General features: G+C 38.6%; 1 protein-coding gene across 2 annotated transcripts in view; it reads left to right on the forward strand.

The window, feature by feature from the left end:
• MAN1A2 (mannosidase alpha class 1A member 2) overlaps window positions 1–27,631 on the forward strand; it is a 153,794-nt gene that overhangs the window by 12,877 nt on the left and 113,286 nt on the right. For both annotated transcript variants that reach the window (XM_075764119.1, XM_075764110.1), the window contains exon 2: window positions 17,042–17,297. In XM_075764119.1, coding sequence (XP_075620234.1) covers window positions 17,042–17,297 — 256 coding nt within the window. The remainder of the gene's footprint in view (window positions 1–17,041; window positions 17,298–27,631) is intronic.

A 27,631-nucleotide genomic window follows, 5' to 3' on the forward strand; every position in this document is an offset into this window, starting at 1 on the left:
GGTGGCAAGTGCTCTGCAATGGCTGTGTAGTCCAACACAGATAAAGCAGCATTGCCATCTATTCTACTGTGTGGAGCTGGGAATGCTGGGAGGGGAGGGAAGGATAGGAGGAGTCGGGTGGAAGAGTAACCCAGAATTTTTTCTTATGTTTCTTTATGCTGTGTTGTTTTTCACATCACAGATACACTTTGTCCCAACCCTTCTCCTACAAGGGCTAGGTGTGGTCCCAAAACACATTGTGGTGACAGGTGGATCATACTGCCTCCTCTTCTTTTAAACCATTAAGAATGACTGACGTTTAACCTCTGAGAAGCAAGAGTAAATAAAAGCCTCCATAAAACTTAAGAAATCCTCAAGGAGGGAAGCTACATTAGTCTTTGACAGCTATCTTAAATACCATGTTTTGGTCTTTTTCTCCCATCCCTCTTTCTGGAATTCAAGATGGTAATGACTGAAGGTGACATAATGTTTATAGGGGAGGGAATTAAGCTTCCATTTCCTAGTCAGAGTGCTTGATTTTGCAGCACTTCCAACTTTAGCGTTGGAAAGATCTTCCAACTGTAACGCTAGCTTCCATGCATGACAATGGCTGCAAGGGTATGACCTTTTCCCACAGCGCTGATCTTCAGAAATAGAGTCTTTCTCTATAAAATTGCCGTGGATAGGGGTTTGGCATAGAGTACACAGAGGTTCTTCAAGCAGGAGATACGCAGCAGTTATTTGCTAGCTCGTGCAGAGAGCCTAGCCAGTTAGGTTGTTTACTGAGGATTAATATCCCTACCAGGTCAATGAGTCCCTGCTGGCCTGGAAGGTGTAAGGTAGGAAAATATCAGCCTCCTTTGATTCTTGGAGTATGTTGATCTTGCTGAGTCATTGTATTCCAATTCCACCTTTTTTCTCAGATTTTATGGCTTTTTGAGTCAATGTTTTTCTCTTAAGTTAATGTCTCAACAATTTCACTGTTTTTCTTACCTTTTGTGGCTTCAAGATGTGAGATTACCCTCTCATAACATAACGTTTTGTTTTTGGTAAAGCTGAGCCCAAGCTCATACTGGGCTGTGGGTCATAAAGAGTTGAATCTCTTGGTTTGGTGATTTTGGGACTGCACGCTTGTTTATTCTGGACCAGGATGTTTGAAACTATTGGGTCTGAACTTCTCAAAATAAACATGATTTTGTTGCCTACAGCCAGCGAAGGAAAGGGTTGTGCGTTGTTTTCTAGTTCCAGAATTTCCATAGTCAAATCAACCTTGTTGTTTTGAGTCATCTCTTTCTTAATTGTGTACTGTTATATTATGAATAGTATATTTGTTAGCAAAATGACCTCTTTTTCATGAAAGAGGTAAGGAAGTTACCATAATCATTTGAGGTAATGAACCAGATTTTAATTTAATCTTAGAGGAATCAAACATAGGACCACAACTGTCAATGAGTGGCATTTTGTTCCTGGGAATTTAGAAAGTTGGCTATGGCGGTGGTGAAGGGAGAAATTTGACTTTACAGGCTACATGTATGTGTGATTGTGTTAAGCTTATTAACAGAGGAAGATAACACAGTGTGTACTATATACTGTTCATAAAGCTGTCTGAAAAATCTGAGATTCTGTTGATGAAGGCAACTCAAAGATCAAATTGAGACACTTTGTCCCCAGCTCTTCTGTTGTTATAGATGCATATTCTGGACTACAGTACTTCTGTGTATTTTCTGTCTTGGTCATGTCGAGAGTAGTTTGTCTCCAGCTCATCTGTTGTATACATCTAAAGCCTGTATATGTAGTCTGTAAAGCATTTTAATATTAAAGTAGTTCAGGGATACTGCAAATTGCACTGATGGCTGTTAATGTTTCATGGCTTTAGTTTAATCTGTTAATGTTACAGGTTTATGAAAAAACATGCATGATAGTTCTAGATGTATACTAGGTGTACTACTATACTAGTTATAGATGTATACACTACTGAAACATTGCTCATTTGCTGTATTTTTTTCACTACTTGTATCCTGACAATGTTTTTATTGCAGATGTATATGAGTGATCTGCTTAGCAGTTCCTGAAGAATACCAGGTCATCTTTAGCTGACTTAATTGTAATATGTAAGAATAGACTACACATCGCAACTTCCTCTTTTGTAATTTTTTTTTACATTCTGTTGCATTTACCATTGTGATGCTAACATCATTACCTTGTTTATGGGTCAGTCATTTCTTAGACTGTGCTGGATTTACTAACCTAGTTGGCTGTCAACAATATTGTTTACTCAGTTGGGAAGACATTGCAATTGGGAAGGTGTCTTTTTCAGAGTGAATCTTATCACTCATTTTCTCTGCAGTTTGCTCATGTGTGAGGAAACTCCATTGCATAATTTATGGTAAAGATACCTACATCCTTGAAGCTGTCTGGACACTGTCCTTGGCAACTGGTTTTAGGTGGCCCTGCATCTAGCAGGGAGGTTGGACCAGATGACCTCCAGAGGTCCCTTTCAACTTCAACCTTTCTGTGATTCTGTGATGGGGACTGTATTCTCTCCTGACATGCAAAAAAACTCTGCTTCCATATTCATAAATGTACTGAGTAGCGTGAGCCTTACATTGTTCCTTTTCGGGGGGGGGGGGGGGCGTTACTGGTCTGGTGTTGCTTTTCTGGCCTTTTTTTAAAAGGAAAAAAAAAAACCCAAAACCCAAATGCCCAGTTATCTGTCTCTTGAATCAAAATTGTGTAGTTTATTAGCAGGGTGGATTATTTTAATGTGGAAACTTACTAAAAGCACATCTGGAAGGCTAAACAATTTGTCACACAGTTGTCTCATCCTCTGCTTTATTGACAAGATTAAAGAACTTTGAGAGTAATGAGATACAGTTTTGCTCTGTGGAACAGTGCAGATTAGACTGTACGTTGTGATTTCCAGGTATTTTGTTGCTCTATCTTTAGTTACTGTTTTGGCTGATTTGCCAAGTAGAGAGGTGTAAAGCTTTGGTGTTCTTTCCTTCTAAGCAGTTCCAGCACTGCTGTATGGGAGAAGAACTTTTGTAGAGTATTTCTATTTTAATTAATCCAATGTTACTGTTGAAAGTATATCCACACTACAGTCTGTGTCCTCTTATATGAAATCCTTTTGAATCACAGTATAAGTACTTTATATATTTGGGATTTTTCCCCCTGAAATAAGTAAGGACTGTGTTTAACAACAAAATATTGCCTGCAGCTCCTGTCCTGTCTGGGTTTTTCTCACGATGTATCACAAAATACCTTCTGAAAGCTATTGATATTCTGAGACTGAGTTCACATAATATTTTTTCTGTTGTTGCCCAATAATTCTTCCAGTTTCTGTGAAGCAGGACTACATTTTAAACTGCTACCACATAGAGGGAAGGGAGTGCTGGTGACTGGTGTGATCCTGCCAGTCCTGCAGTGCAAGGAGCTGATCTGTGTCTTTTAGACAAATCAAATGCTGCTCGTGTGGTACAGCAAGGTTAATTGACTAGCACTGATGCTGGATTAGCCATGAAGGTTTGTGCATAACTGTTTCTTGGTGGTAAGAGGAGCAAGTCAAAAGAAATTGCTATAGACCTGTGTTTGGACTAAGCTGCACACCCCTAGTAGTATTGTTCACCTGTAATGAAGAGCTTATACCAAGTCTCATATGGTAGATCCCAGAGTTTTCCCCTCCTCTTCCTCTTCAAGCTCTTTGCCATACAACATTTTAGTGCATGGCTTGTGGTGCCTTGCATGTTGGCTGCTATTCTTATTTTAAATGCATTGATATAATATATAGGTATCAATTTGCCATATAGCTATATGGTAACAGTTATAGGTGGAGAAGGAAGATAAATCTGAGCAGTACATGTGAACTTCCAATAGAATATTTAAAGCACTGTTGCTTCTGGGATGTGCAAAGCAACTCTGTCTGGGTGAGTAAAATAGCATTATGGAAATGTGGTAGCTTGTGTTGACAGAACATCTGTGTAAGGATAGTTACTTCCTTAGAGCTCTGTAGGACCTGCCAGAGGGTTTCCTGTGCAGAGAAGTCTAGTACCATCTGCTTACCTGAAAGTTTGCCATCTCTGAGTCTACATTATACACTATTTGCTACTTTCACTTTGCAATAGCCTTTCTGTATGTGTATTTTTGCAGTTATTTTATATTTGAACAATTGAGAATTTTTAGGCTAAGACTATACTAATATCACGGCTGTTGCTTTAAATTGCTAACTTTCTCCAGCTGTTTTTGTTCAGTTGGTGAGAATCTTGCACTTTACTGCTGGAGATCAGGCTGCTGAGAAGACTTAATGGTGTAAAAGGAGGGAGCTACCATGCTCACTGTGGTACCCCTTTGGAACACAGACATCAGGAAGAGGACTTTGCTTCAGTTAATTATATTATCATTTTTCCAGTATGGGGGTGGGAAAAGAGAAAGTACCACGTGATTAGGAACCTAGAGGGGGAAATTGAGCCAGAGCTAACAGAGGACCGTGGTGGTGGTGGTGGTGAGAAGCAGCAATTAATTTCTTTCTTTGGAAGCCGGAGATGGGAACTGCACATGGAGCAAAATAAAAGGGGGTGGGATGACTCTGAAATAGTGCCATTTGCTTTCCTCCCCTTTTTCCCCTAAGTAGAAAAAAGATTAATGTTGTCCGGGGCATAAGAGGTGAGCATTGGCTGAGTGAGATATCAAAGACTAATCAGAGTGGCCTTGCTTCAAATGTCTCCTCTTTCCAAGTTGATGTTTAGTTAAGGCATAAATAAAATTTAGGATGGTAGGGAGTGACTGTTACCTGATAGGGGAAGTAGTATCATTGGGATAAACTAGAGGAAAGGAAACGGTATGGCTGAGTGAGGGACTAGAGGTGATGGTAGTGGAGGGAATGACTGTGGTTAATGGCCGTGTGAGTTTGCATGCAGAAAACATGCTCCTTATAGCTTGGGCTTTAATTTAACATCCCTGAACATGCAGGTCTATAACACTTAAAGCTCATGTCCTGTTCTGCTGTGTCCCCAGCCATTTAATCTTGCCTATATCCTTGCCTCAACAGCAGTGTTTGGGCAGGCAGCCAGTTGGGAGACCTGATTTGGCCTGAAATGATCAGTGATTTTTCAGCTGGCTCAGCTCATCACTGGCTGACTGGCTTGCTGCCTGGTCTCCTGAGTACTGACATAAGGAGTAAGGGAGCTTGCTTTTGTAGGGCAGCTAAAGCCCTGAAACTTAAAGAATGATTTGCATAGAGATGGTGACCAGCACAAGGAATATAATTATAATATCCTTCATTACATAAGCCAGTATTCCAACTGTTATTGTTGATCATATTATTAATGCTGCAGTCATACACAACCAGTCTTTAACCTAATAAATCAGTAGCATGTGTGGACATACAAGCATCCTTCACATGCTAGCAGACTTGTTTCTACAGAGCCACTAATTTTCTAGCCATCAATGACTCACTGCAGCAACACCAGGGAAGCTGTGTTCCTGTGCACTATCTGGCTGGTCATCAGGAGAGGGGACCCATGTTGATGGCAGGCAACTCTTACTCCTCCAGCGGTATTTTCTTAGCAGTCCACACAAGTGGACTTCTCTACCTTGGGCATACAGTGAAGGCAGCGTCATCTCCTCCTCTAACTGGAAGTTGGGTCTGCAGATGGATCCCCTCTGAGTCTGTCAGAAGAACTTCTCAAAGCTTAACCTGCCACGGCTTGTGCTTGCATTGGTGATCTCTGCTCTAGGTGTTGTGTGGGTTGTCTGGTCAGTTCATTTATCTCACCATGATTTTATCCAATAGTCCTCAGTTTCCAGCAGATCCTTGCCTTATTGCTGTTGGCTTTGACTGTTTACCTCAGAGATCTACAGTTAGTTTCACTTCTTCTTGTACCAGTCCCCTTAAAGCTACAATTTACACATTTGTCTCTGGCAGGGTCTGTTAGGGAAGGCTGTGTGGACTCATCCATAGAGGGAAGATTGCTCCTGCTTCTTCACTCGTTAGCTTTGGCTGTTATCTGACCCCACCATCAGCTAATTCAGGGAGCTAACTCCATGCAAAAAACCTCGGAACAAACAAATGCCTAGGAGAGAACTACCAAGCCCCCAGATAGTCTGTGTTAAGACCCTCAATCAGTTCACCAGCCACTGACAAGTGCCAGAGCTGGTGCAAGGTTGAGTTGAACCTTTCAACTTGGCAGTAGCTAGGTATTAATCAGCTTAAATATAATGCGAAACTGTAGCAGGAGTCTCTTTTTCTGCTGCAAGCTGATATGTGTGAAACCCTGTCAAGGTATTTTTCTCTTCCTCTGTTGTTGACCTACATAGTAACTGATAGCAGGAGGTTGTCATCGTCTATTAGCTCGAATGGCAGAGTCTCATATGGATGCAAAGCTCCAGCCTTACCATTTTGAATCACTAGGATGTTAAAATGATTGTCATAATTTTTAGTGATTGCTGCTTAGTTTCCTTAAAAAACACCCCGTAACCCCAAACATTTCTATACAGCAAATGTATTTTGGCATACTACTTTTCTTGTGTCCCAAGCTCTTAAGGTTACTTACTTGACACTTTCAAAAGTCAACCAAATATTACTGTTCACAGTTGGTGTTTAACTTTTTTCTGATTGTTTGAAACTAAGTAAAACTTTCAAGCCCTCTTCTTAACAAAATAAAATCAAGTTAATAACATAAAAGTGGGTTAATAGAGGTGTTTACTTGTTAACTGTGTTGCTTGAAAAGTTTACTTTGGTCTGGTTTATGGTTTGCTTGGTATTTTTTTCCAAAACAGGAGTAGACCAGGAGTTACCTTCTTTCTACTGTTGTTATTCCTGGACTCACATGTTTAGTGTGGGGTTTTTGGAGGGGTTTTTTTTGGGACGCAAATTCTTTTCAAGTGTGTCCCCTCTTTCATTTTAGAACAAGCTTATAATGTCTATGTGGAATGTCACAGAAGCGTCATCTGTCCTGCCACATGTGGAGAGTGAGACTATCCTGGTATATTAAGTATTTAATATGTTTATATTTAGCACTTCTCATTGCAAGGAATTAATGCAGCTTTCTCTGTGACATTCTTACATAGTGATTTCAGCAAGCCTTTGATACCTAGTGGAGGAGTGTGTACAAGCTATATCCTGTGAAGATAAAATCCTGTTTCTCTTTTGCTTATAAGTTCTCTCATACATTTATTGTTGTTCCTGTATCTCAGGTGAAATGTTAGGAAACTCTTCACAGCTTTAGTTGAACTAGTATCACGTGTTCTGCTATTGAGCTAAACTACTTGAACAAGAGCATGCTATAATCAATATATGTGCTAAGAAATTCCTTTTCTTTATTATGTGGGTATGCAGAAGGAAAAGAAATTTCTCAGCTGGCTAAGGCTCCTACTTTCAACTTGTTCAATTTCTGGAGGCTATTTGTGTCCTTTCAATCACTCCTGAAGATTTTGTACATGCCTCCAGGAACTTTTTTTATCCTCTGGGAGTATCATGTGCAAAAGGGGGCACTGGTAATTCTGGGAGCGGAGAGGATCAGGAAGGAGGGAAGAGCAAGGACGCTGTAATGCACATATATGATTGCAGTTCCTTTGTTCCTTCATTCTTGTTTCTGTCCCTGTCTCCTTCCAAAAGTCCTGTACAGACCTAAGGTTATGAACCCAGCATCCTGTCTTGGCACAACTCTCAGGCAATGTAGCTAGTACAGAGGGCAAAGGAGTAGCAAGTCAGTACTGTAGTGCTGAAGATGTAGTGCAAGCTTGAGTATAGCATATACTAGAACAGTTGCTGGTGTTGTACAAAAAGGGACCCATGATTCATTTTCTTCAGGTGAAAAAAAAAAATATTACATTTTTGAAGAACCAAACCTTTTCACTCCAGAGAATGTTAAAATGTTGAGTAGTGTAGGAAGTGCTAGTTCTGCACTTGCACATGCAACTTTAATGTGGCTCTTCATGTGCTCAGAAGGGTAAGAATTAAGGTGTAGCGGAAACCAGTAATCATCTTGGTTTTCAAGTGTTTGAATCTATTTTTTGGATCTATAATTAGCTATCTAAGTCTGGCTAATTTTAGGATTGTGTTTAATATTGGGCAGCTTAAGTAGGACTGTGTTTTTTCCTGGGAAAAAGTTGCTATCAAAGCAGGTTTGTTTTTATCATTGTGGGGGGGGAAAAAAGTGTATATATTTAATTTTATATAGAATAAGGAAAAATAAACAACTTTTGTAAAGATTGTAGTATGATGACCTCTGAGAAAGATAAGCTTTGAGTGGTATGGAAAATACAATAACGCTTCAGACTCTGCAGCAACTTTTGTGATATATGCCAAATCACAAAATGCAGTACTCGTATTTTCCTTCCTGGTTTATGTTGCTGGGTTTGTCTCTTTGTTGGTTCTTTTTTTTTTCGCCTATTGGAAACTTATTTTTTGGCAGTAGTGGTAGAGTGGACATAAAATAATATTTAAGAGCTTCATTCTGTGCAGTGGGGGTGCTCTAGTTCCTTTTATTTCTGCTTGAGCATATGCTTCAGTATCTGATCTGCCACCAACATCAGCAGGACTGCTTTGTCCTACGTGTAAATGTGCTTATTTATAAAGATGCCTCCTTTAATAGGAAGCAGAGATGACACGCTGCTCTTGCGTGAGAACCCAGTTCTATGTAATAGCTTTGTCAGTGTCACAGGACCAGCTATGTATTAAATATTCTGCCTTGATCAAACTGTCTTTTATATCAATAAATAGTAGAGCACACAAAATGTTTATCCATACTGTCTTAGACCTAACTGTGGTAGAGTGTAAGTTAAATACCCTGATATGTTGCTATATACATATCTAAACTTGTATAAAGCAGTGTTTCCAGCTACCTAGAGTGGTTCAGAGTAGAAAATTCTGTTGTTTGACATTGTGAATTGTAGTAGGCTTCTGCAGTTTTGAATTAATATTATACTGCTAGATTTGGTGCTATTTGAATCCCACATCGAAATAAAATCTCCATTTCCAGATGTTTGTTCTTACTATCTTGCTCACTTCTAACTTTTTTTTATCCTACTCAATTCTCTTGTTCAATAATTATTTCCTTTTCTGTTTCTTATTCTTATGGTCTGTATGTATCTTTCACTCCTACTTCTTGTAAGGTTCTTCCATCTTAATTACTTAGCCAAAAAAAAAGAAATCTGTCTCATTGGGGTAGTAATTGGAAAGGAAGATCTGATGCTGCAGTTGGTATGGTGCTGGGAGACAGGAACCTGTTTTTACGCAGAGCAGGTTGCAACACTCTTGTCTTTCAGGTTTACTGATAAAACATGAGGAGATCTGAAATTTCATAAAATTTTAATAAGACTTGGGCTTTTCAGTGTCCTTTTTTAGAAGTAAGAATGATTCCTAAAAAATAAAACATTTTTTTCCCTCTGTATTGGCATTGTAAGTTGTTTGACAATCAGATCTAAGACCTTGTTCTGCAGAGGCTTAATATTCTGCACAGAAGTAATTAGCTACAGCTGTTAAATTAAGTTTCTTTAATCAGCAAAAATTCTGAAATAATGCCTACTTTTCATTATATGTTAGTGCCTTGAGGCAAATCTAATTGTATTCTTTTTTACATCGTATAAGCAGAAAGGATCTAAATGAGATGTGTTTGATAGAGCTGTAGTGATTGAAAACTCTACATTGTTGAACTTCATGTATCTATTTCTTTTCCTAACAAAGTGTTTCAATACCTGAATGACCCTAAGACATTAAAAACTGAATGAGTTTGCTTATATTTAGTTGAAAACTTGTGTAAAGCATTATGTGTAATTTATATTTGCTCCTCACTACTGAAAGCTGCATTCACTGCTGTTGTAGTCTTAAAGTATCGTATTTCTTCCTGAAACAGTTGATCTAATTCTTCTGAAAATCTGTCTCAACTGATACTGTAACTACAAAATGAAGAAATTCCATGTAAGCTTAAAATGCTTATGCAGTCTCTAGTGACCCTTCTTAGCATTGTCAAGTGCCTCACCACAAACATCAATGCAACTACTGGAGTGCTTGTAGAAAACATCTGCCTTTCTTCACTAGTAGAACCTAAGCCGACTATAGCAGCTGTGTCGGTGCTTTCAGGTCCCGAGAAAGCCATTGACTTGAACTTGGCGTCTTCCTCCTTCTCTGAGTTGATGCTTGGGATGTGGCCGCTGTAGGGAGAGGCGAGGAATAAATGTCTTTGCTAATGGTCACAGCACTCGACAGAGTCTCGAGAGAAAAAAAATTCCCGATTTTGTTTGTGTTAACATTCATAATTTAGGAAGCAAATAATTCTCTAAGGATGACCCCTGGCCTGCATGTCCTTTTTTTTCTTCAGAAGTTACAATGTTCCAAATTTGATTGTGGAATCTGTACTGGCTTGTTTTTATCGGGAAGATATGTTTTGTACTTACTGTAAAAGAAAACAAGAGATGTCTTATGCTAATGCACTTTATTAATGAAGTATTTCATTGGATATATTGCCTTATGATGACTTACGAGGATTCTGGCTATGTTCAAAAATCTTATAAAAGGTATCTAGCAATGCTAAGGAATTTTTTGGCTTTTAGTTTTGCAGAGGATTTGTTCTTTATACATAAGAGATGCGCTTTGACTCTACACCCCCTTGTGCAAGTTTTGTGTTTTTTAAATTGTCTTTAAATTTATTCCCCAAGAGCTTTGCCTCATTCCAGAGTTGCTTCCAAGGGCCTTTAAATTACAGGAAAAAGGAAAATAATTGGGTATAGATGGATACAGCAGTAACAACAAGCAGTGTCCTTCAGTGATTGGAGTGGCAATCAGCGAATTGGACATCTAGAAGTGGCCGTGTTTTCTTTCCATTGTGCCTAGAAGAATACCTATAATGCATTACAGCTTTTGCAGAAAAAATACAGAAAGACAACGTGAGGAGTTAGGTGGATTGTCTTCCTAACAGAATTGCTGGATGAGCAGAACAAGATCGTTAAGCTCTGAGGGCTTCTAACTGTATGGGTTAAGAAAGACTGCACTTAAAATACATGGAAAGAAAGCAGAAAAATTTAGGTGTAGTCAAGTTCTAGGAAATGGGAAGAATGCCCAGACGCTGGCAATCTGGGCAACAGAAAAGTTTCCACTGCTGAACAGTGGGAGGAAGAATAAAAGTTAAGTTACAGTTCATTTGACTTGAAGGTGACACCCAGCTATCTACAAAGGAATGTCAGAGACTGAAGTTTTGATTTAGACAAGAGAGCAGATCTGGAACAGGATCTGTGTGCTTCCATCACAGAGATGAGAGTTTTTGAGAGCAGTACTGAAGGCCCAGATTCTTTGTCCAAGGTTTGACTGCAAAAGAGATCAGTTAGGGATATCGCACAAAAGTTTTGTTTGGAGATGTACATGGAATTTGGGGGGGGGGGTATTTAGGATCAAAAGAGAGTGTCTGTGTCAGTGAGTTAGTTCTCTCCTCTCCCTAGCATGGTCTAAAGAAGTTCAGTGATGAAAATGAGGAGGACTGGTGTTCAGAGTGGTGGCTATGCAGTTGTAAAAGACCAGGGAAGCAAGCTAGCAGAGCCTAAGTTGGTATGAATAATAGTAAAGAAAGGCAGGAAATAGGAACATGAAAAAGTCAAGAGGAAGTGTGATAGCAAGAGGAAGATCTTCTGAAACTGGCTGGAGAGGGATAAGAGGGCTTGAATAAGGACCGTCTTGTGTTCCTGGTATTTGAGAACAGTATTCTTGTCAAATGCAAATCTAACTGCTTACTGGAATAAATTCTACTGTCACCTTTGTCTAAAAGACACCACTCAAGCAATCTGCAATTTGGGTTAATTTTCTGGGCAATGAGGGGCGGTAGATAGATATCCAGTGTCCTTGTGTCATGAATGTGTTTTCTGCATATACTAGGAGAACATGATGGGCTTATAGTATGTGTGGATGTTATAAAACTGTGTATACTGCAAGATTGGAAGGAAAAGCAACTTTTGTAGTTAAAATGTGAAATGTCTTTTAGGCACTGACTCTCAAAGAATTTTTTTTTTTTAAATAAAATTAGTGCCTATCTTTTTGTTTCACCATGTCTCTGAAAGCCTCTGGTTGAAGATGAAACTTGACAAAAGGGTAAAAGTTCAGAATTTCCACATAGGGGGTTGTTTCTGGATGACAGACTTACACAAATATTTATGTACTTTAAGAGTTCTTGTCTATCCATCTGCTGAAACTCCAAATGATAATAAACTGATTGTCCTTTTGCTACAGTGACCCTGCTTTTTAGTTGAGAGAACAGTTGCTGATGACCAGTTTTCTTTTCTTGACTCCATTCTAATTTTTATTTCCTTTTTTGATCTCAAATCTTAAGAAGAATTTTTGTGGTTTTTTGCAGTTCAGTTTCTAAAGAGCATGTTGTGTCACAGCAGATAGGAGAGACTTTTAACATAAGTCATTGTCTCGACAAGTGAAGCTTTAGTAGCTGTTAAGTTCAGGAGGCTCGCTACCTTGTGCATAATTACAGCATGTTAAGTTTTAGTGATTTGTTATCAAGCGTTATAATTTGTGGTGTTTTCTGAATGATATTTAGACTGCTTGTGGACACTTTGAGAGTGTAGAGTGTTCCTGCATAAGCAGCTGCAATAGTTACAGTGATTGTTTAAAAAAAACTTGCACCTGTTTCTAGTTTCACATTCTAATTATTAGGTCTATTTATGGTTCTTGCTGGCAAAAATAGTCTAATCACGGATTCTTTTAATCATATTGCTTGTTTTAAAGTAGCTAATGCTGTAGTTTCATGGTACTTGAACCTCTGTCTTGAGACTAGAATAAGCTGTTGGGCTGAGTAGAAGGAAGCAGCAGCTTTCTGTTAGGTAAAGTTTTTGAAGACTTACTCAAAATACTCTATTTTAAGAATTTGCTTATGTTGCCTAGAAGCGGAGCGGGAGGGTATGGTTGGATAGGGAAACTGTTTGACACATTTTGGTATATGTGTTTATGCTGGGATTCTTTCCAATCTTGTATTTTTAGATTGATCCTTTCTGAGGTCTTTTTTTCTTAAACTCCAAGTATTTGAATGTAGTGCTATCTACTGCATTAAACTGTTGCTGACTTTTTTTATGCTGGATGGGGAGCTTGTTGGTGTTTGGGGGGGCTGATGCTCACACATTTCCAATCTTTTCATTCCCTGAACTTTATTCTCATTTTTCACTTAGTTCTTGTTGCTTAAGAACTCAGAAGAAACGTGGTATTGGTATTTAGGGGTGTGATTTTTCTTCCATTAGGGTCATATACTTGAATATATTTGGTAAAATATGTCTTCAGCTGGAATATAGAATGTGACATTTCTTGTAGCTCATGCTGTCCATCATTGGTAATTGCATAGAGAATATCTGTCTGCAGAAGAAGCTCTTGTACTATCTCCTGTAAACTCCCTCAAATACCTGTTGACCTTTCTCTTCATCTTTCTGTTTTCTTATGTTTGTCTCAAAATGTCACTTCCTGGAAGACTTGGAGCTGATCATACAGTTAACATTAGAATTTTTCATCTCTATTGAGTCTCCGTGTCTTTTCTTCAAACACCTAAGTATTCTGCTGAGTGACTGAAGGAAAGTAGACTGTCATTCAAACCTCCTTAATGACTCTAATTGGATTATAGTGCTGTAGAAATCAACAGCTTTTGTATGTTTATATAGTGGTTCCTGCAGTGTAAACAGACGTGAGTTCAAAAGTTGTTTTCGAATTTATGGCTGTTTTGTGCAGTTTGAGTCTAGAAGTAGATAAAGTTGGTAGAGTGATGGAGCTTTTATTATTGCTGTTGTATGCAGCACCTGAGACTGAGAATTTAAAGCAAAGTTAAAGGCAAAAACTTCATGGCATTTGATCTTGATGGTGCAAAATCATGGCAGTGCACAAAGCACATCATCAGTGACTCGTTTTAATGAGTCAGGCTCACTATAACTACTCAAACATTGTTCATCTTTTTCGCACAGGGCGATTGTATTTGGAGATGCACGTGTTAACCATGGGTTTTACCAAAAATATTTCTATTTGAATAAAACACGCTTATTATAAAGTATCCTCTGCAAATTAAGTTAATGTGGATATACCTTGAACATCTTTTTAGTAAGGTCTGAGACATGTTGTTACCCTGTTTTTCTAAAAATTCAGATTTTTCAGTAATGGTTGATCCTTTGTAAAAATAATTTAAATGTCTGCTAACAAAATGTTAGTAGATCTAGTCAGAAGGTAAAGGCTGTCACTTGCCTCCAGAAACTGAGTTTTGAAAATGAGAAACATACCTCCAAAATACGTTATTCCCCAATTGAAGTATTTTGATTCTTGTACATTCAATAACGCTTCCTATTTCTCATTCTCTGTAAGCCATCTCTTTGGCTCCTGTACAGCGTGCTGTCTCTTGGTAAGAACATGACTGTGGGGATTTATGTCTCGTTCTGGTGACCTCATTCTCATTCTTTCTAGCTGCATCTTACGTAGAGCCCTCTGCTAGCTTTGGAAAAGCTTTCCAGACTACTGACCTATGGTTTCAAATCTTTCAGTGGATAGACATTTTCAGCTGCTTTTGTTACTGAATCAAGCACATTGCTGCCACAATAGAATATGAGTAACTTTTACAGGAATACAAGAAATTTATTTTCCCCCGTGAGTGAGTCAGAAGTAAAAGTTATCCTAAATGGTATTACTTGTATTTTTTCTCTTTAGACTGATCTTTTGCCACTTCGAAAGTTTTTGCCACCTTTGCTCTACAGCTGAGGGAGAGATGGACTGTTACTGTTAAATAGTATTAATGATCTTAGATTTGATACTCAAAGTGAAGAGCTCAGTCCTTTTTTTTTTTATTGTTTGGGAGAAATATGAATGTGATGTGGGTCATATTGAGAAAAGTGGCTGAAGAATTTCAGTTTCAAAGCCTTTCAGTCAGTGCCTCTGTTAAAACATTGCATTGTATTTCTGGTACTAAAATATTGAAAGGTCACAATGCTACTATATTTTTTCAAATGCAAACCTAACAGCACTTAAAAATGTAAGGGCTAACAAAACATTCTTTGTGTAATAGTGCATTTTGCTGAGAGCATTTCTGTTATAGTACCATGGTTTTCCCCCTGCACACTGTGCACGTTGGCCTGTAAACTCAGAAATTATTTTACAGGATGACACCAAGTGATGTCAGACTTCGTCAAATTGAGAATAAAATGTGTACCTAAAAAAAGGTGTCTATTTGAGCTTTTGTGCCCAAGCTAAAGACTGGAACAAAGAGGTGTATACATTTTAACTTATAAACATCCAGTATATTTTTGAGGTAGCAGTCAGGGCTAGTACAATGGGGGAGTTGAACTGTGAATTGCTGGAACTAGGACCTTGATTTATTGCACTTTGACTTAAAATCAAGTCTCCTTAGGCACTAACGGTCATAAACCTTGTGTAAAACGGACCTGGTGGGATTGTTCTGATACTGTTGTCTCATAACTCTATGCAAGTTATTAATTATTAGTTTCATTCTTTGACCTTTTTTGTAAAGGTGAAGCAGTGCTCTGTAATAGACATGACATGATCTGGATCTGTGAGGTTAATAAAACCAGTTCTATTATACTTGCAAAACTCAGTAAGATCTGTCCATATCCCCAAATATTCCAAGACAGCACCCCAGTGAGTTACTTGAAATTTGTTTGAATCTTTGGAAACTTTATTGGTTTATCATAGACTTTGTCAAATATTTTTAATAACCTTTGTAGGAAAAATATCCCAATTTAAATATGTAGATGTGTTCATATTTTTGTTGTCAGTGTTTGGTTAACAGTTGTCAATCTTGTGTTTAGTTTTTCTGTAAACTTTGGATTGGCTTTTAATTGCAGTTGGACTAGATGATCATTGTATGTCCCTTCCAACTGAACTATTCTAATTCTCACATTTCAAACGGTGGCTGCTCTTTTTCATTGGTACATTTTCAGTATACTGGAAGAAAACACATGATGTGGGTCACATGTCTCAGTTCCTCCTAAAAGCGGTTAGGCTAAGCTTGGTATTTCTTTCATGGCTTGCTGCTTGCCTTCTTTTCTTTCCGTTATCCACCATCTGCTCCTTAATGCTCTTTGAGGAAAAAGTATTTTTGCCTAGGGGAGGGAGTGTGTTGTTTTTTCTAACTAGGACTTGGTTTAAGTCCCTACAACTATTTTGGCTTATATTGGTCATTGAGCAACTCTATATTTTAAGGAAGCTTGAAAAGGTTGTGTTATATTGAGTCTGATGTGTATCTTTCTGTTGCCTTGAAATATTTTAGGACTGGAACAGGCCATTTTTGTCTGTTGTTAGAATAACCTCTTGTTTAACCCAGGCTTTAAAGCAGCACTTTTCATTTTGTGTGTCAATCTCAAAACTTTTACTGATCATTGATAATGATAATGATGGAAGATTGTGCTTAGAACCAAGTTGATGTTGGTTTTGTTGATAGCAAGCTTCAAAACCATGCTTTACTAAAAGCTCCTATGTTCCTAAATGACTTCATAATTAACTCCGCATTTAACTTGTGAGGTTTATAGACTGTACTGATTGGAACAATGAGTTCTGAATTCAAGACAAAACATGCTGTGTTGGGGTTTGCAGCTCTTGCAGCTCACACCTCATTGTTAATAAAAGGAGTGGCTGCAATTTTTTTGTAGTGGTTACTTCAGATCTTGGAAAGTTGTGTGTGATGTATTTATTGTGCAGAAAGCGAGGAGGAGCCCTTCTGATGTATTTTTTTTAAACTGAATGATTGGTAGATGTGCCTCTGCACCCATCCTGTAGTTCAAGTACAGGATGTAGGGCTTTTCCTCTCTGAAGTCTTGAGTAGACAAGCGAAGGTGCTGAGATACAATCTAGAAAACCTCTATGATACATTTTTTCCTACAGTAGTGTTGCTGATGTGCGCGCTGTTCTTTTGGGGTTCATGGCAAACATGGTGTAGGATTGTTCACTAATGTAATTCAATAAACTTGTCTGAATCATTAGAATTACTTAGAGTAAACCAACTTGGTATGTGGCTTCTGTTTTGAAGCTGCAGTTTGTTTATAAGCAATGTGTTTTTAGAAATGAGATGCTGACTAGCATTTGTGTCTCTAGAGAAGAAGAGGAACGTCTGAGAAATAAGATCCGAGCAGATCATGAAAAGGCTCTGGAAGAGGCTAAGGAGAAATTGAAGAAATCACGTGATGAGATTCAAGCTGAGATTCAGACAGAAAAGAACAAAGTAGTGCAAGAGTTGAAAAAGAAAGACAGCAAGCCACTGCCCCCTGTTCCTTTACCAAATCTTATAGGGATAAACAGTGGAGAACCAGCAGACCCGGATATCCGAGAGAAGAGGAACAAAATTAAAGAGGTAAAAACGATGATGATGTGGTCCTACCCATTCTTGTATCTGATAGCAGTTATTTATGTGGCATTTAGTTGCTGTTATGATTTATATTGAAAAGAAAGACAGGACTACAAATCTTTTTAATAAACAGTAAACCAAAAGTATTAATGAACATCAGCATTATTGCATGTTTTTTCCTGGTGTTGGCATGTTAATGTTTCACTGGATAACAACTTAAAAATTATTTTAAGGATTTCTTCAACTTAGTGGTATGGGTTCAACGTGAGTTTGGCATTAACACATGGAACAGCAGCTAGTGCATCTTTAAAGCAGACCCTGACTTTAAGATCCATTCAAAGAATGGGATACGTTAGTGTGTCACAAGATATTTTAAAATAATGTTTAAAAAGTGGATTGAAAAGATAGGGGGGAAAAAAAGACCTGCTGCTAAAATTTGCCAAATTATCACATGCTTTTCAAAATAAGTTTTTAAATGGGTGTAAAAACACTAGTGGTCATTTATATAGATTGCCTCATTTATCTGTAAAACATTCAAACTAAGATGTTGCCTTAGGCTTTTGGTTCTGTGGCAGCCTATGCTATAGAAATTGCTGTTTCTGGAATTTTACTTTGAATATTAATGATGACTAGATGAAATCCACTCTTATAAAATAATGAACAACTGCTTATGATACATGAGTGATATAGCATAGAGCTGCATCACTATTTGAATCTCAAGTAGCAAATCCTTCCCCAAAAGGTGTGCCTATACCGTTAGTGACTACTGTGGAAGCTCTTTTTTGACTGAGAGGTTGTGTGGAATATTGGACCCCCTTGATCCTGCTTGGCTAGGGCTGTTTCCAAAGGACAACACCAAACTGTGGATTTCAAAAGGCTCTACTGCTTTTCAAAACTGTTGCCTCAACCATTTTTAGTGAGAATATACACAGAATCTTGCTTTTCAAAATGTCTTATGTAGGGTAAAGATGAACGGTGAATGGTATGGTCATGTAGTTGTCAACACTTCTTAACTTTAACTACAGGTTACCGTATTTAAATACCTTTGAGTTTGCCACTGATGGATTTAATGAATAGAATAAAATTTAGTTGACCAAGTAATGTGGAAGTACTGAGCACAGCTAACAATGAAGAAGTAGCTGGAAGAAACTGTCAACTAAAGTTGTTATAGATCAATCCTGGAATTGGAGGGAGGGTTGAAAATTAGTCTTTGCATTTCTGATGTGGTTTTGTTAGAACATAGACTGAGAGGAGATGAGAAGCTATAGGTTAATACAGAATGGCTATTTTTTTGTTGACATAAGTGGTAAAGTTTGGACAAACCTTGCTGATATATACCTGAAGGTTAGAGCAATTTGTGAGTAAGGAATCCCAGGTAGTTTAACTAATAGTTCTGGTCATCCTTAGCTGCAGTTGACACAAATTTCGTGCTGTAAAAGGCTTACTCCTTTTTTTGGTGATCAGCCTATGCATGCACTGACAAGCTGTCTTTTTATTGCATAAGTTGTTGATGGCTTTTATTGTGGTTTCTGAAGTGAAGTTTTTCATAGCCAGACCGAAGATTTTATGTTACTATGTGTTAGGTGGTTACGTACTTCAGTTAGGGTAATCATATCTTTGTACTAAACAGCCTTCAACAGTGTGACCACCATGTTTAACAGTCCAGGACTGTACTAATGTGACTGAACTTTGTGTATTTCTTGTGTGAATTGCCTTCATGGAGTCAGTCTTGTTAGTACTGTGGCTACCAGCTGATCTCCAGAATTTTTAAATTCTTCAATGCAGGTCATCATTGCTTCTGTAGCTAGATGGGTGAAGGGGTAGAATACAAGTGTGGAAGATCCGCTAGTGAGAATGGACAAAAGGTATGCTGAAGAACCCACTATTGGTGCATCGTCATTTTTGTTTGGCTTCTGTGTTTACTTCTGGATTTTGGCATCTGTTATGTTGCAAGGAAGGTAATGTGGCTGAGATAAAACATATATTGACAGTGTCACATGAATAATATTTTGCCTGAGACCTGTTTTTGACAGCATCAGATGTATCACAGAAGGCTGCAGTGATTCTAGAGATGCAAAGTGCATTTTGAAATATGCTATCATCATCACCGAAGCCTTATCTCGCTGTTTTTTGTAACCGGTGTAGACCAATACAAATAGTATTTGTAGATGAGATAGAGACTTAGCAAAAAAAAAAAAAAACAAACCAAAATAAACAACCCAAAAAATCTCCACGTTCTAGGAGTCAATATCTCTAACATGGGTCTACACCTAGCTTATGTAGCATCTCTGACGTGCAAGACATTATGGTTGCCTGAGACCAAAAAAATAGCACAGGGAAGCTCCTAGCTCTTTGGAGGCTGCATATCTGGCTTCAAAATTCCAGGTGGTCCTGAGAAGGGATTTGGTTCATGCCTTGGTTGACTTTGAAGTGTCCTGATGCATATTTAAGGAACTTCACTCTCACAGAACAGCTTTAGACTGTTTAAATTCACAAAATGAATTAATTTATACAGCCTATTTCACCTAATATCAAATGGTGAAAAACTATGTAGAATTAGGCTGATTGTTGGGGACTATTTGTAACATGCACTTAGGTCTTTACAATTGGGAGAAAGACTAGAAAACTTTCAAAAGGAGATCTCATTTCTGTTATTTTTACAGAAAATTTATCACTACTTTTTCTTTCCAAAGAACAACTGGAAGTCTTTTTTTTAAGAAATCTTAGTATAAGAAGTGATTTTGCAGTACTTAAATATTTTAAAAATACATATTTTGATTTTTTTTTTAAAAGTGCATATAAAAATAAAAAGTTGTGTAATGTTCTTGAGAGCTTTATAAAGCATTTGAAAGCTTTCATAGAGTAGGAATGTTTACTGAGCAGAGAGAGGGAAGCTTGTTAAGGTCATGGAATAAACCAGGAGCAGAATCTGCATGTTTTGTTTTTGGTTCTGATATTTTTATTTAGTCTTACATTATATCTTAATTGGAACTATGTCACAGAATTGTATAATTTGTCTATATTCTTCTAACAGGCTATTAATTCAGTTATTTCAATAAGGACCATTTATGACTTGGCTGATTATTTTGGATGCACAGTAACAACTTCCAGAAGTGAAGGTTTTCCACCTGCTTACTACACATACTTGTAGCACTTCTCTAGTAGTTAGCTTGTTTTTCTGGCTTTAAAAAAATGCTGTGTCTTTTAATTAACTAGTATTTTAAGAATAAACACGTCTGAAAATTATTCTTGCTGCTACATTTCAGCTTTGTATTAATATTTTAGTGATTTTTTTCATACTAAGTAAAAAAGAGAAAATGGTTTTATAAGAGGGTAGATGTAATTTGTATAATTTCCCACAAAGATTTTAAGATGTGTCTTTTTATTGTGGTTAATGCAAAGAAATTAAGAACAAAACTTATCTTCTGGAAGTCACTGGCTTCCCTTCCAAGTTAAATTATATATAGATTCCGTGAGTGCTAGGAATTTTCAGCACTTAATTTCCATTATTGTATCCTTTAAATGGTGTTCAGAATATTTTTTTCCCTACAGTTTGAGTGTAATCATTACAGATAGTGCTTTTTATTTTAAAATGAGTTTTGTTTCCTTGAGGAGTTAAATTTTTATCTAGTCAAATAAGGAAGACTTTCTTATTCTTTTCACCCTACTCTGGGTTCAGGTTTTCTTTCATTTAAGACTTCACAGTATTGCCTTACTGCCAGCATTTATTTCAGATACTCATTAAAATAGAGTATTTTACACAACAAGTGTATTAATCCTATGCAGGATATTCTATATAGGTACACCTTGTTCTAAACATTTACATGTTTATTTTGAGGTCTCGGATTGTTGAAATTATGGATGTGCACATTTTACATACAAGTCAGTTTATATTACATACAGTATTGTTTTTGCATTTGTACTGACTACAGACCTCTGTGGGTGATTGTCAGTTCCCCAGGTTCCCAGGTGGTCTTCTCCTTGATTCTGCCAGTAAGGGGAAAGGGTGTGAAGAGGGGGGCACTGACAATCCATATCAGCAGTAGGTTCTGGAGCTTGTGTTGGCAAAATCAGCAAAGCAGGGCTAAAGCAGGTTCAACTCTAGCATTTGCATATAAGCAAGGAAGTGCCTACAAGGCACCATTATGGAGAAAATCCCTAAAACCCTTTCTGGGAAATCAGTGTGCCAGGGTACCTCTCTGAAGTGAACGTACAATGAAGTGTGTGGCATGGGGACTAAACATGATGAGTCAGCTATCTGTGTGCGTTTGCAGGGGTGTGATCTTGTTGGGATCATGGAGATGTGGTCGGATGACTTGCAGGACTGGAGTGTTGCAGTGGAGGGATACAGACTCTTTTAAGAAAAATGGGCCAGGAAAACAAGGAGGTGAGGTTGCCTTTTATGTGAGAGAGCAGCTGAAGTGCCTGGAGCTCTGCCTGGTCTGGGGATGGGTGATGAACCAACTGATAGCTTATGAGTAAGGATTAAAGAGCAGATAAATATGGATGACGTTGTAGGACGTGTCTGCTACAGGTGGCCTGACCAGGAATAACAAGTGAATGAGGTGCTCCACAGGCAGATTGGAGCAGCATCATGTTTGCAGGCCCTGGTCTTCATGGGGGACTTCAACTCAGTATCTGCTGGAGGCATGACATGGCAGGGGATAAGCAATTCCAGAGTTCCCTGGAGTGCGTTGATGACAACTTAATCCTCCAAATGATGGTGTAGCCAACAAGGGGGGGAGGTGCTCTGCTAAACCTCATACTCACAAAGAAGACGGGGTTTGTTGGCAGCTGTGGCTATAGAGACCATGAGATAGTGGAGTTTTTAAGATCCTGAAAGGAAGGAGAAGGGTAAAAAGCTCACAACCCTGAACTTCAGGAGAGCGAACTTTGGCCTCTTCAAAGATCTGCTTGATAGAGTCCTTTGGGATAAGGCCCTGGAGGGAAGAGGGGCCCAGGAAAGCTGGTAAATATTGAAGGATTGCTTCTACCAAGCTCAAGATCAGTCCATCCCAGTGAGAAGGAAGTCAGGCAGAAATACCAGGAGCTCTTTCAAAACTCAAGCACAGAAAGAAGGCATACAGAAAGTGGAAACAGGGACAGTTAACCTGAAAGGAATGCAGAGATACTGTCTGAGCTTGCAGAGATGTGGTTAGGAAAGCCAAAGCCCGACTGCAAGTGAATCTGAAGGTACGTCAAAGGCAACATAAAGGGCTCCTATAAGTATGCAGGTGACAAAAGGGAGATTAAAGAATATGTGGGCCTTCTGATGAATGAGGCAGTGGATCTGGTGACAGAGGACATGAAAGAAGCTGAGGTTCTGTTTTTGCCTCAGTCTGGACTGATAAGACTGACCTTCAGGAATCCAAGGCCCTGGTGACTACTGAGAATCTGAAGCAAGACAGACATACCCTTATTGGAAGAGGATCAGGTGAAGGACTAAACCAAACTGTACATATGTAAGTCTATGGTCCATGATGAGATGTACCCAGGAGTGCTGAGGGAGCTGCCTGATGTCACTGTGAGACCTCTTGATAATCTTTGAATAATCATGATGATTGGGAGAATTGCCCAAAGACTGGAGGAAAGCAAATGTCATGCTTATCTTCAAGAAGGAGGACCCAGGGAACTACAGACTGGTCAGCCTTACTTCAATCCTTGGGAAGGTGATGGAGCAGCTAATCCTGGAAACTATTTCCAGGCCCATGAACAAGAAGAAAGTAATTGAGAGTAGCCAGCATGGATTGAAAAAGGGTAAGTCATGGTCGACCTGCTTGATAAACTTGTACAATGAAATGACTGGCTTAGTAGATGACGTGCAAGCAGTGGATATTGTGTACTAGACTTCCGTAAGACTTTTGGCACTGTCCCAAAATATCCTCACAGAGAAGCTGATGAAGTATGAACTGGATAAGCAGACAGTGAGGTGAGTGGAAAACTGGCTGAACCGCTCGACCCAGAAGGTGATGATCAGTTGCTTGATGTCTGTTTGGAGCCTAGTAACTAGTGGTGTACCCCTGGGGTCAGTACTGGGTGTGATCCTGTTCAACATCTTCATTAATGATCTGGATGATGGGATAGAATATATCCTAAGCAAGTTTGCTGACGACAAAACTGGGAGGAGTGGCTGATATGCCAGAGGGTCGTGCTGCCATCCAGGGGGACCTCAGCAGGCTTGAAAAATGGACTGACAGGAGCTTCATGGAGTTCAGTGAGGGCAAGTGCAAAGTTCTGCACCTGGGGAGGAACACCCCATACACCAATATATGCTGGAGGCCAGCCATCTGGAAAGCATCTTTGCAGAAAAGGACTTGGAAGTCCTGGTGGGCACCAAGTTGACCATGAGCCAGCATAGTGCCTTGCAGCAAAGAAGGCTAATTGCATCCTGGGCTGCATTAGACGAAGCATTGTCAGCAGGTTGAGGGAGGTTATCCCTTTCCTCAGCTCTCGTGAGGCCACCCATGGAGTGCTGTATCCAGTTCTGGGCTCCCTGGTATGAGACATGGACATACTGGAGAGAGTCCAGCAAAGGACCACAAGGATGGTTGAGGGACTGGAGCATCTCTCATCTGAGGAAAGGCTGAAAGAGCTGGGACTGTCTGCGCTGGGTAAGAGCAGGCTCAGGGGGATCTTACCAATTTATATAAATACCTGAAGGGAGGGCACAAAGAGGATGGAGCCAGGCTCTTTTCAGTGGTGCCCAGTGACAGGACAAGAGACAATGGGCACAAACTGGAACACAGGAGGTTCCACCTGAACATTGGAAAACCTTGCTTACTGCTAGGGAGACCAAGCATTGGAGCTGGTTGTCTAGATAAGTTATGGAATCTCCTTCCTTGGAAATACTTGTAAGATGACTGGGTGTGGACCTGGGCAGCCTGCTCGAGTTTACCCTGCTTGAGCAGGGAGGCTGGACCAGATGTCCTCCAGAGGTCCCTTCCAACCTCTACCATTCTGTGATAGGATGATGTTTATTGACTAAGCCTGTCAACTGGAAGAAAGCTTCTCCAGTTACACAAGTGCAGTTAAGTGAACTTACGAGTGAAATAGATTTTATGTTCTAAGTTTCAAAATCTGGTCTCTGGAGCTTTTGTTCTGTACTTGTTCTGCATTTGTTGTGATATGCAGTCATGTAATTAGGCAGTGTTAATTGTACGTAGCCTTTTTTTAAATTCAGCTCAAAGGAAGTGTGGTGTTCACACAAATAAGCTATTGTGAAGTTACTGAACCTGCTGGCTGTAGCACACTTGCTTCTTGTGCAGTTTAAAAGCTGTTATGTTTAATGAGACAGGATAGCAAGGAGATGTTACTTTCTGATAAGTTGTTTTCAACACAGCAAAATTTTGCTTCTCTTCCTGCTTGTCATGGCTTTATGGTAAAAAGGAAAAGCGGAGAAAGACATTTAAGCAAAAGTTGTTGCAAAATGTGTACCCAGGGAGCCTAGAGGACATAGTTAAAGGTCACTTGCTATATCTGACACCTGCAGAACGAGTCACTCTTAAGTTTGGATGCTTTACACAAGTGAGGAGCGAGGTTCCAGCTGGGAAGCTGGGGACGTTCTGACTTGGGTTCTTTTGCCAGTGAACTTAATGTGGCCTTCAGCAAAACTTTCAGTGTTACTGTCTTTTAAAATGTGACTTGTAATATGTTTTCTCTGAGAATGGGAGGTAGGAAGATAATTTATTTAATACTAGTGGAGGCAATTTTGGAAATACTTTTAGAAATGTGCCAAGAAGAGAAGTGATTAAAATGTATTTTCATCATGTTCTCTGGATGCTGCTCAAGAGGCATAATGTTGAGATGTAACAGCTTGTTTTATAAGCAGTAAAACCAATGGTTTTCTATGGATTTTTGACCTACATCCCCTTATACGACCCTCTGTTCTTCATGCACGTTACTGTGAATGTCCTCTTATCTTCCTGCTTGACTGCATGAGTGTTCTGTGCATGGTTTAGAGCTATCTGCATGCTAAATGTTGCCCCTCTGAATGAATAAAGGATTGGATTATAACTGCCTTTCAGTTGGGGTACTAATTTGTGTCTGTCAACCTCAACTAGCCACAGATATTTTTTCTTTTTCTTTTTTCCCCCCTCACAAAAAGTAGAGGTCTTAAGTACGTGGTTCCTTGAATTCTGTAAAATCAGTTTTGAAATGAGAGAATGGATTCAGAGGCTACTGCAAATGTGTGTGGCAAATGACAGATCCACAGATAGCAAGATTGTATAAGCCTTACTCTCTTAAGAAATCAGGTTAAAAATAGTGAGTAAGTGTCCTTTTACCTGAGTTCTATTTTGTGTGCCTATTGAGAAGAGCTGTGCAGAAAAAAGAAATAATCATATAGAGGTCTCTTCATGCTGCGTAACTCTTCTCATAGCTACTATTCATACAACTTCCACTGCTAATCTCATCTATTTTTTTGTAATTGCAGTGCTTCTGATCTAGCCAAATAGGCTAGATCAAATAGCCTTTTGTGACCGTGGGACTTTTTTCAGTATCTAAAACCAGTGTAGAACAATTTTGTTATTGCTAACACTTTACACTCTGTCTTGGTCAAATTTGCTTGGACTTGTAGTTGGTTAGGACATCAGTTTTTAGTAGTACAAGTCTATGTGTTAGGAGTTTTGCACTGTATTTTGTAGCTCACTGCTCCTGGCTTTGATCACAATAAAATGAAGCACAGTAAGTATTATGACTTATTTTTTTCAGTATTTAAGATAACACTCTCTTCAGTGTTTGTATAAAACATACACACACACACACTATCTTAAGTATAAAGTAATTGTGTGTGTGTGTGTATAAAACTGTGTTTGTATTTATGTGTACACACATACTGTTCATTAAGTGATTTTTTTGTTTGTACACTATTTGGATTCTCCGTGTTCTGGATTCTCAAATGTAATTCAGCACATGTTGAGCACAGTTAATTTGGCTTTAAATTAGTTTCACTGCACTTTTTTAATGCTTATCTCATTTTTACTGAATGAGTGAAATCTGCTTAAAATAATGAGGTTTTGATCAAGCCTGTTGGTAAACTAATTTTCAATGGATATATTAGAATGAAAATTGTGCAAATAGCACTTTGGCCAGTACAGGCAAGTTATGAATGGCCCTGCACAAAGTTGTGTTCCAGCATGTTGGGATGACTGTATAAAGAACTAATTTTACATTTGCAGATCTTTAATTTATGCCTGTGAGAAGCTTTGTAGCTTGAGGAATGCAAGTTTGTGTGTTTGAGGATATTTTAAAAAATGAATCAATTTATTCAAGTTGTAGCAATTACAGAATTCTCCAGCATTCATGCATTGTTGGAAGCATGTTAAAAATTCAAGAAGGTCTTCATTATTAAAGATATCTTTTTTCCAGACCATTGTGAGCAGAACCTCTTTCAACAATGAACTAGCACATTTGCAGTATTTAAAATTCACAAATGCAAAATAAGATCAAGAAAACAAGGAAATATTTAACTTCCCTGATATAGTCAGCCAAACAAAAATGAGCAAAATCCCAGGTAAATTACTTGCCTCCAGAGTTAGATAAATCAAAACACTTCATGAAATCTGATGGGGCTTTGTTGGGGTTTTTTTGGTGGTTTTGTTGTTGGTGTTTTTTTTTAACTTTTATGTGCCATTTATTCCTGTATTAGAGAGTTTTGTGGCAAAAAAATCATTAGTTATGGCTAGATGGAAGAGAGCTCTATATTAAATTATACAAATGACAATGTGTATTTTGAAGCTGTGGAGATTTTGATTGGAAAGCAAGAGCATCCTCTTAAATGTCATAAAAATTCCACTAGCTGTTAGTTGTCTTTGCATAATTTCTGCTGTAGTCCCTTCTGTGTTTCTCAGAGCAACTCCATAGAATATATACCAGTGTGTTCTTGAACAGTTTTCTTAATTATATTAATGCTTGATGTTACCTTTCAGAATTATGGATATTAATGATTTATTGATATACAGTGTGAGCTACTTAGAGTTGATGAGTAACCTCATGTGGTGTGTTTCTTTAAGACATAGACAATCTGCATGCAATACTGTAATACCTGAAACTTGCAACAGCTTACTCTTAGTTTGCTCTGAGATTTGGATTCTTGATTTGCATTGCTGGTGTCTATCCTTATTTTCTGCTTTGTTACCAGGGGACTAGAAGGTGGTTAACGAGACGTCAATTTTTGAAATTGATTTCAAGGGGAGATCAAAGAACTGCAGACCCCTATGCCTGATGAATGAACTGTGCAGATTAACAGAAACTACAACAGGGAATAGAATTGTTGAGCACACAGATACCTAAGATTTCCTAGTATCTTTTTAATGATGTCATGATGCACAAAGCTATAGAAG

The sequence above is a fragment of the Balearica regulorum genome, chromosome 1 (assembly GCF_011004875.1).
Source record: "Balearica regulorum gibbericeps isolate bBalReg1 chromosome 1, bBalReg1.pri, whole genome shotgun sequence".
In the NCBI taxonomy this organism is placed as follows: Eukaryota; Metazoa; Chordata; class Aves; order Gruiformes; family Gruidae; genus Balearica; species Balearica regulorum.